This window comes from Notamacropus eugenii, chromosome 5, assembly GCF_028372415.1.
Source record: "Notamacropus eugenii isolate mMacEug1 chromosome 5, mMacEug1.pri_v2, whole genome shotgun sequence".
NCBI classification, from domain to species: domain Eukaryota; kingdom Metazoa; phylum Chordata; class Mammalia; order Diprotodontia; family Macropodidae; genus Notamacropus; species Notamacropus eugenii.
In genome coordinates, this window is record NC_092876.1 from 298,134,482 (window position 1) to 298,149,635 (window position 15,154).

The 15,154-nt window shown below is 40.5% G+C and overlaps 1 protein-coding gene across 1 annotated transcript in view; it reads left to right on the forward strand.

Moving 5' to 3' along the window:
• LCT (lactase) overlaps positions 1-15,154 on the forward strand; it is a 51,461-nt gene continuing 36,307 nt past the window's right edge. Inside the window, exons 1-3 of the mRNA XM_072613249.1 lie at positions 1-658; positions 9,790-9,869; positions 12,790-12,873. Of these exons, the coding sequence (XP_072469350.1) occupies positions 1-658; positions 9,790-9,869; positions 12,790-12,873 (822 nt within the window). The remainder of the gene's footprint in view (positions 659-9,789; positions 9,870-12,789; positions 12,874-15,154) is intronic.

Below are 15,154 nucleotides of genomic sequence, written 5' to 3' on the forward strand. Positions count from 1 at the left end.
ATGGAGCTGGCTTGGAACATACTATTTGTTCTTCTGTCCAGTTTTCCCTGCTGGGCAGTAGACTGGGAATCTACCAGGAATTTCATTTTAGCTGCTGGCCCTCTTCCCAGTGACTTGATTCAGGACTTGAATCATCCGTTAAGGAATCAGGGGTCTAACCTCATAGCACCTAGCCTGGATATTCACAAATGCAGCCAGACATTGATTGCTGCCTCATCTGAATACTTCACCAGCCTTTATGCCAGTGGGGTAACCCACTATAAAATCTTTCTTCCTTGGACACAACTTCTCCCAGCAGGAAGCTCCCGGGAGCCAGACAAGAGCACAGTACAGTGCTACAAGAGACTTCTTGAGGTGCTCAGGGCCTCTGAGCTTCAGCCATTGGTCATCCTGCACCATCAGACATTACCCAAACAAGCCCTGGCCTCCCCAGCTGGGGCCTGGAAAAGTGACCTCTTTGTTGACCTCTTTGCAGACTATGCTTCGTTTGCCTTCCACTCCTTTGGGGACCTGGTTGAGATCTGGTTCACTTTTAGTGACTTCGGAGCAGTGATGGAGGATCTTCCCCACCAGGAATCAAGGTCTTCTCGTTTTCAGGTCATTATCGACGCCCACAGAAAAGCCTATAATGTCTACCATGAAAAGTTCTCTTCTCAAGGTGAATGCAAATGGGATTGGGTTCTTATACTACAATGAGAAAGCTGATCTGACATTCAGTAAACCCACCCAGGTGATTTTGTGTGACCTTAGATAAAAGACTTCATTTCTAGGTCTCAGTTTCTTCTTTTGTAAAATGAGTGAGGTTGAATGCAAAGGGGAGAGAGGAAGGAAGGATTAAGAAACAGCATGGTACAGTAGAAAGCAGGTTGATGTTGGAACTAGACGGTCTGGGTTCAAATCAGGTATCTGTCACTTAACTACCTATAGGACCTATATGACCTCAGTGCAGCAGATAGCACACCTGGGCTGGAGTCAGGAAGACTAATCTTCATAAAGTCAAATCTGGCCTCAGACACTTAGTAGCTGTGTCACTCTGGACAAGTCACTTAACCCTATTTGCCTCAGTTTCCTCATCTGTAAAATGTAGTGGAGAAGGAAATGGCAAACCACTTTAGTATCTTTGCCAAAAAACTCCAAATGGGGTCACAAAGAGTCAGACATGACTGAAACAACTGGACTGATGACCTTAGGCAAGTCATAGCCTTTCTGAACCTTGGCTTTCCAAATGTTAAAATCAGAAGGGCTGGCTTAGATGTCCTCGAAGGGCCCTTCTCATTTCTAAATCTGTGATCTTATAATTATGTGCATATTGATTAATTATTATAGACACATTGATTACAGCAATATGTGGCACAAATAGAATATACTACATATAATACAAAGAGATGAGATGTGCAAGGTTGAAAGTGTCATTGGAGGTCATAATGTAAAAAAAGTTTAAATTTCTTAAGTCATGAATAGGTTTGAAAGATGTTTCTGATGGGCTTAAGGTAATTTAGAAGTAGTATGGAACAGAAGAAAGAGGATTGTCTTTGGAGTCAAGGACCTGGGTTCAAATCCCACTTCTGCCACTTACCTATCTGAACTTAGTCAAGTCATTTCTGTGGCCTTTGTTGCCTTATGTGTAAATGAAGGATTTAGACTAGAGGAGTGCTAAGGTTCCTTCCAGCCCCAATTCTAGGATCCTGTGATCTTCTTGCTATAACATTTTTATCAGGGGAGGGAATACACATTGTTAAGCATGTACTGTGTGCCAAGCATTGTGCCAAGTAGTCTATAAATATTATCTCGCTTGACTCTCATAACAACCCTAGGAAGTATATACTGTTATTATCCCAGTTTCACAGTTGAAGAAACTGAGGCAGGCAGAGGTTAGGTGACCTGTCTGAGGTCACATGGCTAGTGAGTGTCTGAGACCAGATTTGAACTCAGGTCTTTGTGACTCCAGCACTCCATTCTCTTCACCACCTACCTGCCTCTCATCAGTCTGGAAACAACGTACAACTAGTGTACAAAGTCATGGAGGATAGCCTCTAAAATGCCAAAGCAGACTTAGAAGCAACATCCTAGTCTTCAGTTCTACTACTGTCTTGGTGTATGACCTTGAGAAAGCTGATTCACTTTCCTGTGCCTCATTTTTATCATCTATAAAATAGTGATTATAAATGCTAGAAGATGGTCCTGACCTTTTTCTCAGATTTCACCTTATTTTTGCTGACACCTAAAATTGACTGGATTAAGTTTATTGCACTAAGGCCTCCAGGAGAGAACTGTTGAGGCTACCAAAAGATGGGAGTGGATCCATATTTCAGACAGGAGTTGGACATAACCTCTGAGCTCCTTGGAGAGGACCAGGACCAGGATATTGTTACAAGTCAGAAGCACAGGGATAACTCCCAGGATCCACCCTCCAAACTTCCTGAGGGCTAGCCAATTATCCATACAGCTGAACAAAACCTTTCTTTGGGGTCATCATACAAAGTTGTCAAGGTAGTTGAGGTGTTAGGTAGAACACTGCTATCCCTATAATTTGTATAATTTTTAAGGAATATGGAGCAGAGCAGGATCCCCCTGATTCTCCTCCAGTGCCTATGCCCACAAACCAACATCTGGTCGGTTTTAGATCCCTATAATTATCTTTTCTTAATCTTTTCCCTCCTGCACCCAAATCCCTTTAACAAGGTCCCTCATAACTTCCCATACATTTGACTGACTTACAGATTCTTCAGTGATTGTGCCGTGGTAGCTCGGATATTACTCTTTTGCTTAGGACGGTAGAAATTGTATTTCAAAAGACCTTAGAGATTTTCTAGTCAGATATTTTCATTTTATGCATGAGGACATTAAAATCAAGAGATGCAAAGTGACAAGTTACACAGGTGTTAAAGGCAGAGTCAGTACTCAAACCTGGGCCCTCTGACTTGACCAGGTTAAGGATCACTTCTCCTTCCTTTGACCTTATCTGGTATTTCACCAGCAATTTGTTTTATAGCTCTTGCTTCATTTTATCTCAAATTTCCCCCTGCAAATTCTTACTTCAATGAAACCTTTTAAAGATTTTTAAAAGTCACTTTCACTCTTGCTGTTTCTGTTTCAGTGATTAAATACCTCCTGTTCATTCAATTACCATTTGGTGAAAGCTTACTATCTACTCAGTGCTGGGATATGTGCTATGGGGAGTTCTTTAAAAGCATGAATCAATCAAACAATAGTCATTTGTTAAGCACTTACACGGGCTAATTTTGAGGACACAAATGCAAAGAATAAGAATCCTTACTCTCAAAGAGGTCTTTTCTAATGAGGGAGATAAGCACTTACATAAATGTATTCAGGATATAAAGAGAAAACTTACAAACACTAAGTACTTAAATACTAGGTAATTTGAGAGGAGGGCATTAGCTTTGAGAGGATTAAGAAAGGCTTTAAATTTTTAAAAAATAAACGATAATGGGGAATTTTATTTTACACATAAGTAGTATATTTTAAATCATTAATTATATTACAGGCACATTGATGAACGTTTTGACTATCCCTTATACAATCTGGATTCATCAATGTGGGTTTTTTTAAATAGTGTAAAACATAAAGGTATGGTACCTTCGTTCTCAGAGAGGACCAAAATGACATCACCATGATAAAGTGAAGTTTCATTGTGTACAATTGTGGTTCATCAGACCCACAGGAGCTTGGAATGCTCTACCACAGATTAGGCACAAATAGTCCATGTGAACATTTATTTGGTGTGGATACTCCAAATTTGCGCATCCTGTGTTTCCTTTGTGCTGTTTCAATTCTGCTTTGCTCATAGAGTACAGCACCTTTTCTGATGTGGGCATGCCATGCTGAGCAGTCCTGTGCCAGTGTACTGCAAAACCTACGGCAGCTTCACAGCACTCCCCTTCACTGCACCCACTCTAGAAAAAGGTGTATCCAGCTCCATCTTCAGTAAGCTGGCCTTCCTTTGCCAGCCTTGTTTCACTCAGGGCTGCCTGCTATTTGGATGCGATACCTGTTGAGTTCTCTTGCAACAAGAGCAGCTCCTCTTCCAGGTCTACTGGATTTTGTGCTGTCTTTTAGTGTGCACACGTTCCATGTGCCGATGGTGAGTGGAATCATCTTTGTAGATGTTTTCGTACATTTTTTGTGTTTCGACCACGTAGTGGGATTTCCTGCCTGCCACAGTAATCAGGCCAGTGTTGGGTAAGCAGGCAATGTTTAGGGCACCTTTTCTAGCCCCCTTCTTCACACCAGAAGGTGAGCCGTATGATCCTTAAAAAGCTGCTCAGACACCCAAGGGGCTGCTGGATCCCACTGCTGCTTTCAGTGAAAAATGACCCTATGGCCTGGGCTGCCTGTGTGCAGGGTTGTGACCACAGCTCCCAATGTATCCACACCTGCTGCTTCATCACTTGCCTGCTGCCACAGGACTCTGAGGCATAATAGTAAAATGGTATGGGTGACACCTTTTGATTTGTGCGTAAATTGAATTTAAGTGAGGCAGAGTTGCACGAAGTCATCAGCCTCACTCTCTCCTCTGGAGTCATCACAGTCCAATGGCAAGACAGAGTCAAGACGACTGGTAATGGCTCAGGATGCAGTGGATGACCTCGGCATCTTCGGTGTCTAACCAAGCTCTGAGTGCTCCACATTGTCTGCTTCAGCTGCCTTCATGGCCATTGGAACAAATTGTTCTCATCCGCTCATTCCACCAGGGAAAGTTTTCACATGCTTGGGGTAGACACCCCCCTAACTCACCAGTGGGTTTCAGACCCCTTGGTTACCCTCAACCTGGTTTGGCCTGTCTGCCGAAATGGTTTACCAGGCTGCGGCTGTGGTGCATGCTGCAGCTTCTTGGAGCCACAGGTAAGAGTTAGGTGGAACAGGTAGACACCAAAGGTGGAAAAAGCCCTGAAAGGGCTCAGCAGCCATCACACCCAAGGAAGTGGTACTGGTCCTCCCTGAACTCACCCTACATCCCAAAATATAAAAAAAAGTCTTTGAAAGACCTCTGAATTTTAAAAAAAAATTATCTTTCAAATTACCAGTAATATATTATATGGACTATTTGTGCCTGATCTGTGGTAGAGCCTTCCAAACTTGCACTGATCTGATCAGACACAGTCAGACACACTGCACCCTGACCCAACATGGCATCATTTTGGTCCTCTTTAAGAATGAAGGACAACCACCAGTATGTATCAAAGTAACATGGAAGCAGGGGTGGTGGTACCTTAGCTGAATCTTAAGGGAGAGATTCTATGAGGTGAACATGAGAAGGGAGTACATTTCAGGGAGGTGACTAGTGTAAAGATATCGTGATAGGAGATGGACAGAGAAAAGAACATTTGGGTGGATCGCATAGTGGAGCAAAAAGAAGTAATATATAATATAATGAGGCTAGAAATATGTTGGGGTCAGATGGTGTACAGTTTTAAAAGCTAAACAGAAATTTATATTTTATTCTAGAGATGATAGGGAGCCACTGGAGTTTATTGATTAAGGAATTAATATGGTCACATCTCTTTTTTTTCTAAATCGTCTGTATTTGGTTTTGTGTTTTATTGTATGAATTCTTTTCTTCTTTTAATATATGATTTATTTATTTTTCAGTTCTTAACATTCACTTCCACAAGAATTTGAATTTAAAATTTTCTCTCTCCCTACCCTCCACCCCAGGACAGCATATACCCCCATGCACCCCTTCCTCCAGTCTGTCTTCCCTTCTATTACCCACCCTTCTTCCATCCCACTTCCCCTCTAATTTCCTGCTGGGCAAAATAAATTTCTATACTGTATTGCCTATGTAGTTTCATTTTCAGTTGCATGCTAAAACAATTTGTAACATTCATTCTTAAAGCTTTGAGTTCCGTATTCTCTCCCTTCCTTCCTCCCTACCCACCCTCATTGAGAAAACAAGCAATTCAGTATAGATCATACATGTGTAATGCAAAGCACTTCCATAATATTTACGTTGTAAAAGACTAACCACTAACCATTTCCCTCTGTCCTATCCTGCCCCTCATTTTATTCCATTCTCTCCCTTGACCTGTCCTACAGTAGTGTTTGCTTCTGATTCTTCCTTTCCCCAATTTGCTCTTCCTTCTATTATCTTCCCTCTCCTATCCCCTTCCCCCTTGCCTTCCTGCAGGGCAAAATAGATTTCCATATCCAATAGAGTGTAAGTTATTCCCTCCTTGAGCCAAATTCCATGAGAGTAAGGCTCAATTATTTCCTTTCATCAACCCACTCTTCCCCTCCATTGTAAAAGCTCTTTCTTCTCTCTTTTATGTGAGATGATTTGCTACATTCTACCTCTCCCTTTCTCTTACTCCTATTATATTCCATTCAACAATAAATTTTATTTTTTTTAGGTATTCTCACTTCATATTCAGCTCACCCTGTGTCCTCTATGTGTGTATATATATGTATATATCTATATATAGACACACACACACACACACATACACACACACACACATATATTCCCTCTAACTACTCTAATACTGAAAAAAGTCTCATGAGTTACAAATAATATCTTTCCACGTAGGAATGTAAACAGTTCAACTTTAATGAGTTCCTTAAGGCTTCTCTTTCATGTTTAACTTTTCATGTTTCTCTTGGTTCTTGTATTTGAAAGTCAAATTTTCTATTCAGCTCTGATCTTTTCAACAAGAATGCTTGGAAGTCCTCTATTTCATTGAAATTCTATTTTTTCCCCTGAAGTATTATACTCAGTTTTCCTGGGTAGGTGATTCTTGGTTTTAATCCTGTTTCCTTTGACCTCTGGAATATCATATTCCAAGCCCTTTGATCCCTTAGTGTAGAAGCGGCTAAATCTTGTGTTATCTTGATTGTATTACCACAATACTTGAATTGTTTCTGGCTGCTTATAATGTTTTCTTCTTGAACCTGGAAACTCTGGAATTTGACTACAATATTCCTGGAAGTTTTCCATTTGGTATCTCTTTCAGGAGGTGATAGGTGAATTCTTTCCATTTCTATTTTATCCTCTGGGTCTAGAATATCAAAGCAGTTTTTCTTGGTAATTTCTTGGAAGATGATGTCTAGGCTCTTTTTTTGATCATGGTTTTCAGGTAGACCAATAATTTTTAAATTGTCTCTCCTGGATCTATTTTCCAGGTCAGTTGTTTTTCCAATGAGATATTTCACATTGTCTTCTATTTTTTCATTTTTTTGGTTTTGTTTTATAATTTCTTGTGTTCTCATAAAATTATTAGCCTCCATCGGCTCCATTCTAATTTTTAAAGAACTATTTTCTTCAGTGAGCTTTTGAACCTCCTTTTCCATTTGACTAATTCTGCTTTTTAAAGCATTTTTCTCCTCATTGGCTTTTTGGACCTCTTTTGGCATTTGGGTTAGTCTATTTTTAAAGGTGTTATTTTCTTCAGCATTTTTTTGGTTCTCCATTAGCAAGCTGTTGACTCACTTTTTATGATTTTCTTGCATCTCACTCATTTCTCTTCCCAATTTTTCCTCCACCTCTCTTACTTGATTTTCAAAATCCTTTTTGAGCTCTTCCATGGCCTGAGGCCATCATATATGTTTTGGGGAAGTTTTGGATGCAGAAGCCTTGACTTTTATGTCTTCCTCTGATGGTATGCTTTGTTCTTCCTCCTCCAAAAGAATGAAAGGAAATAACTTTTCACCAAGAAAGTAATCTTTTATAGTGTTATTTTTTCCCCTTTTTAGGACACTTTCCCACCCAGTTCTTTGTCGAGAGGAAGGTATACTCTAGGGTCCTACAAGTTCTCAGTTCCTCCAAGGTGGCATACTCAAGGGGGAGGAATTTTCTCCTCTCCTGGCCTACACTCTCATCTGGGAGCAACCACAAGCACTCTTTTCTGCCCAGGACCTGCCAGTAGGATTCCCTCTCCATAACCACCTCCAGTTCTACCATTCCAGTGCTCCTCCTCACCCTGGGACCACCACTCAGGGCAGAGACCCAGATTAGCAGTTCAGTTTCCCCAGGGTCTTTAGGCTGAGGGCTGCCACCCCAGGGCTCGGGTTGGGGCCAAACTACACAGCCCTCTCACCCATGTGAAGGAGCTTTCTCACTGACCTTTGAAGCTGTCTTTGGCATTTGTGGGTTGAGATATCTGGGATCTGCAACTGCTACACATGATTCAGTGTCCTGAAGCCTGCTCTAGTCCTGTCCTTGCCATGTGTGCTCCACTCCTAGCCCAGTGCGATAGACCTTTCCTGTTGGCCTTCCAGGCTGTCTTGGACCGGAAATCTCTTTCACTCTGTCATTTTGTGGCTTCTGCTACTCTAGAATTTGTTTAGAGTCATTTTTTACAGTATTTTATGGTGTATGGGGGAAGAGCTAGAGAAGGTCATCTTTCTACCCTTCCATCTTGGCTCTGTCACTCCTCCCCCCCCCAAGGTCACATCTCTTAAGAAAAATCACTGATAGCATTGTAGACTGTAGTGAGGAGAATGTTGAATCTGGGAAGTCATTGCAACTATATAGGAAAGTGGTGATAAAAGCCTGAACTAAAGTGGTGACTGTCTTAAGCAGAGAGATATTGGATTCAGAAGATGTTGTTGAAGCAGAATGGCAAGATTTGGCAACTGGTAAAATGTAGGACAAGGAAGAATGTGGAGTCCAGGATAATGTCAAAATTGCAAATCAGAGCGATTAGGACAATAGTACCAGTAAGATACCCTTAATAAAAATAGTAAAGTTGAAAGAGGGGATGGCTCATCTATTGGCAGATGGCTCTTGCTCTTTCATATTTGAGCTAGTTCCTTAATATACCTTATATGTCAAACCTTTTTTAGGGAACCTTCCTATAAAGATTTTTTTCCCAGTTAATGATTTCCTTTCCAATTTTAAGTATATTAAATGTTGTTTGTACAGAAACTTTACAATTGAAAGTAATTAAAATTGTCCATTTTATCTACTATGATCCTCTCTATCCCTTGACTGGTAACGAACTCCTTCCCATCCAGAATTTTACTATTTCTTTCCTTGCTCTTCTAATCTGTTTATGTATTAGATTGTTTATATATTTATATTTGCTTGTATATGGGTCATGTATCTATTTGGAACTAATTGTAAGATGCTCGTCTGAACTCAGTTTCTGCCAGACTGCTTTCTAGTTTTCCCACTAGATCTTCTTGAATACTAAGTCCTTGTCCCAGAGGTTGGGATCTTTGGGTTTATTAAAAGCTATGCTATGATAAATATGGAAATATGTTTTGCATGACTACACATATAAAACCTATATCAGATTGCTTGCCTTCTCATTGAGGTGGGTGGGGAGAAAGGGAGAGAATTTGGAACTCAAAATTTTAAAAACAAATATTAAAAATTGTTTTTTACACGTAATTGGGGAAAAATAATAAATATTTTTTTAAAAAAGAAAGGGGGATAGCTTTTTGTTCTTATTTTGTTTGTTTTTAAGGATAAAGGGAAAAGACATATTTGAAGGCTGTAGAGAAGGAACCAATAAAGGGGAGAAATTAAGAATTCAAAGGGGGATGATTGAAGTATCAGGCTACTTTAAAAGGTGGTAGGGAATGGGATCAAGGGCACACATACAGAGATTAGCTCTGGCAAGGGGAAGAGATTGAAGGAAATGAAGAGAGAGTGGCAGGTGACTTCAGAAGGTTTTGAAATGAAGAAAAGGGAGAAGAGGGAGATCATGTTGTGGGCTCAGTTTTTTCAGTAGCGTAGGTCCTCAATAGAGAGAATGGGAGGAAGAAGAGGGTAGGATTAAATGCCTGTCTTGTGTTTATGTTCCTTTCTTTTGATTTGGTTTTCAGGTGGAAAATTGTCTGTTGTGCTAGGAGCTGATGACATCTCTGAGTACTTACTGCACTCCTCATGGCATCATCTTATCCAGGTAAGACCAATGAGCTTCATTTCCCATATCAAAAGCTAGGTGACATAGTGGAGATTGAGTCCTGGGACTAGAATCAGGTAGACCTTGAGTTCTAATCCGGCCTCAGATATTTAGTAGTTGTGTAACCCTGACTTGTGTAACTTAATTTCTGTCTGCCTCAATTTCCTCATTTGTAAAATGAGGGTAATAATAGCACTTATCTCCCAGGGTTGTCATGAGGATAAACTGAAATAGTTGTAAATGCAGCGTAGTGTCTGGTACCTAGTAAGTACCTGATAAATGCTTCTTAAAATTTTTAAAAATTAAAAATCATATTGATGTGGTCAGGAAGATTGACCATTAGGATTTTACGAAGTCCTTACCAGCTGACAATGATTTGATGCATACCTCTCCTTGGACAGTCTCAAAAACTTTACTCCAAAGTAATTATGGATTTTTTTCTTGTTTTTGTTCAGTCATGTCAGACTCTTTGTGATTCCATCTGGCAAAGATACTAGAATGGTTTGCCATTTCCTTCTTCAGTTCATTTTACAGAAGTAGACAAGGTTGAATGACTTACTCAGGGTCACACAGCTAATAAGTGCCTGAGGTCAGAGTTGAATTCTAGGCCCAGCACTTTATCTTCTGTGCCACCTTATCGACCCCTGATTTCATTTTAAATTTAGATGAACCTACTTTGAAGAGCCTGTGTCTACCTTGGCCAAGCATTCAACTAACTAAAGGAGTGCCAATTGTATCAATTCCTTCAAAGCCTAGTTCAAGTGGGGTCTGATTCCCTTTCTACCTCCCCACTCTGTACTTTGTATGTATTTAATTTTCTACGCATGTGATTCTCCTCAATAGATACAAGTTCTCTCTCTTAATGCTCACGTCTCCAGCACTGAGTGTGGTGCCTGGCACTTAGAAGGTACTTAATAATGCTTTGTGAGCTGAACTTGAGAAGATGAGGTCAGTTTAGAATAGGGCTGCTTTTCTGCTAATGGTTATTGAAATGTGTGTTCTTCTTTAAACAACTTAGTTCTCACTTCCTCAAATCTTGTGGTTTAGAAAAACAAAAATGCCAGAACCGCAGAATGAAGCAGTTAGGGCCTCTGGGTGTTTGTGGGTGTCTCAGGGCTCATAGCTCTAAGTACTATTTAAAGAATCAGTGTGAGGTGGGTTGAACACACGCCATTGATTTCCATTTTACAGATGGGGAGAGGTGGCTGAGAGGAAAGGATTTTGTGAACCTTTCAGCACCATACAAAGTGTTTTGTTTATTCTAAAATGAGGTCTCCACAACTGGACAAAGTGCCCCAAATATAGTCTAATGGGGTCAGAGTAAACAAGCTTCCCTTGCTCTGGATGCTGTTCTGTTAATGTAGCCAAAGAACACATTAGTTTTCAGAGTTTCTGTATAACATTGTTACATTGGATTTGCAGTTCCTTAAAATCCCAAAGTGAGCAGGTTTTTTTTTTGTATTTTTAGTGTGAGCCCCTTTTATCTATGTCTCTTTCATCCTCTACTTATTTAGTTGATTTCTTAAACCTAACTGCAAGATTTTACATTTATTCCTCTTAAATCATATTTGTTTCTACCTCACCAATCCAACTCTTTTTGAGTTCCTGTACTAATGAAATAATACCCATAAAGTCCTTAGTACAGTGCCTGGTGTCTAGCAGGCACATAATAGATGTTTCTTCCCCTTCCTTCCCTACCTACTCTGTCATTCAGTGTATTAACTAACTCTCTCTCCCTCTTTTGTACCATCTGTAAATTCCTGCCATATATACCCTTATCCAACTCATTGGATATTAAACAGAATCAGGCCAAGGACAAAGTCCTGTAACTGATCCAATGTCTTACCTCCACAGTGACACTAATCAAGTAGTCAATACTCTTTGGGTCTGGTCAGTCAATTTCCAGACACACCTAACTGTATTTTGTTAAAAAATACAAAGGCAGATTTTGACCCCAAGTCTATGGTACCAAGTTTAAAAAAAAAATGAAGAGGAAGAGAAACACATTAAGGGGACAGGGCAAAATCTGGACTTAACCATTGTAACAGATAGCTACAAGACAGCAAATGGCAGATGTTCCATAAATACTGATGATAAAACTTCTCTTAGAAAGCAGAGTCAGTCAACATATTGTTGGGGTTCATAGGACATGTTGAACTTAATTGGTAATGAGGATATGTAATGAAGATTAGTCATTAGTTAAGCAAGATTAGTCTTTGTCCTCAAGGACTAGATAAATTAAATAGATAAATTAAATAATCAAAGCAATCCAGAGAAATATCTGATCAAAATAAATCTATAAAGATAGTATTTGAGGAGTTCGTGGAAAGACGCGAGGTCAAGTGCTGTGCTCATGGACTGAGAGGGGAGGGGAGGTAGAGAGAGGTGTGATTAATTAGGAAAGGCTTCCTAAAAGATATGCCCTTAATTTGTATTCTAAAATGTGAAATTTGGAAAAGGTGACCCCTGGAAGAGGGGAGTATCACCAGCACTAGTTCCTGAAACCAGTGGCCCTAGAATTCATTACTCTTTGAGGTTCCCAGTGTCTGGGATACAGCTAACTAAATTTTTTTTTTAAAAGGTTTTTTTTTTTAATTAAATTTTAAAGGAAAACTGTCCCTTTTGTCTTTTCATATGACACAATAATGTCCTATTACATTTCTATACCACCAATTGTTGCCATTCCCTAACTGATGAAGCCCAGCTCAATGGTTTGGGGTCCATTATTGTCCATTGGAATTGGTCAGAGTCCTTCCATTTCTAGTCTGTGCATCCGGCCCCCACTTTCCTCCCTTCCCCTCTGCCAGCATTTAGAGCTCTGCACAGAAGCCAGAAAAGCAGAACAGTCCCAAGCAAACTTTTGTCTTTCACGTGCTTGCAGTACAATGATTCTGTTTGTTTGCGTGTTGTTTCTTTGTAGGACTCCATTGATTTCCTCTCTCTTGAGCTGATGTGTGATTGCCAAAGCAAGACGGGTCCACCACAGGAGCTGAGTAAACTGCAGGTAATCTGAGTCCCTTTCCATACCGATGATGAGTGGAATGGGTTTCTGGGAGTGTTTTATAGATGTTTATGGTTCCAATTAATGCACAGTATTAATAACTAGCATTTACATAGCAGCTACTATGTGCCAGGCAAGTGCTACTATTGTCCTCATTCAACAGTTGAGAAAACTGAGGAAAATGGATATTAAGTGATTTGCCTAGGGTCACACAGCTAGGAAGTATCTGAGGCTGAATTTTAACTTGGGTTTTCTTGAATCCAGGCCCAGGATCTTATCCACTGTACCACTTAGCTACATAGACTGAATTTTCAATGACAAAAAGGGTTTCTCATTTCCAAGCAAGAGATCTGCTTGAAGTGACAGTGACTAGTAATACTCTTATTTAGACATTAGAGAAATAATTCTTACTCTTGGGATACATTTGTATTTAGAGGCACTATGGCACTGGAGCAGCTAGGTGGTACTGAGCCTGAAGTCGGAAAGACTCCTCTTCCTGAGTTCAAATCTGTCCTCAGACACTTACTAGCTGTGTGACCCTGGACAAGCCACTTAATCCTATTTGTCTCAGTTTCCTCATCTGTAAAATGAGCTGGAGAAGGAAATGGCAAATTACTCCAGTATTTTTGCCAAGAAAACCCCAAATGGGGTTGCAACAAGTCAGGCGTGACTGAAAAATGAATGAACTACAAACAATAGTATATATTGCATTTAGCTGAATTTAGAGTTGTAATACCTGGGTTTGAATTCTACCTCCAGCCTTTAATAGCTATGTAAACTTGGACATAGCACTTGGCTCTCTGGGACTCAGTTTCCCCATCTGTAAAATGAAGGGGAGTAAACTCAATGTCCATGGTAGTTCTCTCATTCTTGCTTGCCCCTACCCTAGTCCCATTCCCTTTCATGATAATAAATATATTAAAACACCTTACGTTCTGAACTTTGGCATTACAACTAGGATATTTGTCTTCTTAGATTTCTGGACTCCCATCTATTCTTGTCATATATATATGTGTACTGGCTATACTTCGGACTTTTTCCTGACCTACTGTATCCCTCATTCTTTGACCTTTTGGGACCAGAGCTAGCTGCCCCCTCCTGGGCCTTTTTCTCACTTCTTGCCTGATCCTTACCTCCTGTACTCTCAGTGTCCTTAATCCTTAGTTTATCCTTCTTGGTTTCAGCCCTAATCTTTGCCTTGTTGACCACCTGTGTCCCTTTGGGACATTAGTTAAGCAATTTCTGTCCCATATTTTACCACCTCTAGTCATCAAGATGATGGCTTGTCAAATAAGGTCCTGGTTTATTAAATCCCTTCTGACCACAGGGTCAGAGTCTCAGCTCATCCAACAATAAATAAATAAATAATGAACTGATAAAGGACAAACTATCCCTGGTTCACACATGTCTGTCCCCACGTCTCTATCATCAACAAGTATCAGCATTGCCCTAAGCACAGACAGGTCAGCCAAGGTAATGGATGTATCCATGATATAAAACATCCTATCCTTTGGATGAGATGATGCTTCCGACTCACCATCAATAGGAAAGCATACTTTGAGTTGTTATTCTAGTAGAGGGGGTGAGCTACAGTGAATCATTCTCACCCTCTCACCTGATCTCCCTGTAATCAATAGACTTCATTTGTGAAACATGATGGACCAGATCTGGGCCATGATGAACCAGCACTGGGATCTGTGAAAATTTGTATGTGAACTGAGTTTGAAATTGGTTTGCGTGTGAACAGAATACACAAGCGAGGTTTTTACTCATTGGACAGATGAGCAGTTTCCAAAGTAAGGACCCTGTATCCCCAGTGGGCTATGCGTGACTCCAAGAAAGTAAGCAGTCAGAAGTTAGAAAGATGGGTTCTATCTTACCTTTCCCATGATAGTTGATAGGACTCCACCCCCTTTAGTCACTATCACCCAAGAACCCCTCCAAACATCTTCCCTTTTGCTCTTAGCAGAGGTCTCTAGGGCAGATAAAACCTAACCACAGCTCTGGCACCTACACCAGCAGCTGTCCAGGCAAAAATTCCTCCCCACCCCCAATGAAGGCCTGCGCTGCTGGTCTGCTTTTCCTCCTAGGCAGTAGCTGATTTGACACTCTCTCCAATCTCCTTTTTGGTGGGACAGAGTGAGCTACTCAGGATGAGTGTGGTCTACATCAGAGGTCTCATTATATTCCTTTCTCCAAAATTCATCTCCCCTTCTAAAGTCACCTTCCTCCTCCTCATCTACTCTTCTAGTCACTCCAAGTTAGCAATCCAAATGCCTTACTT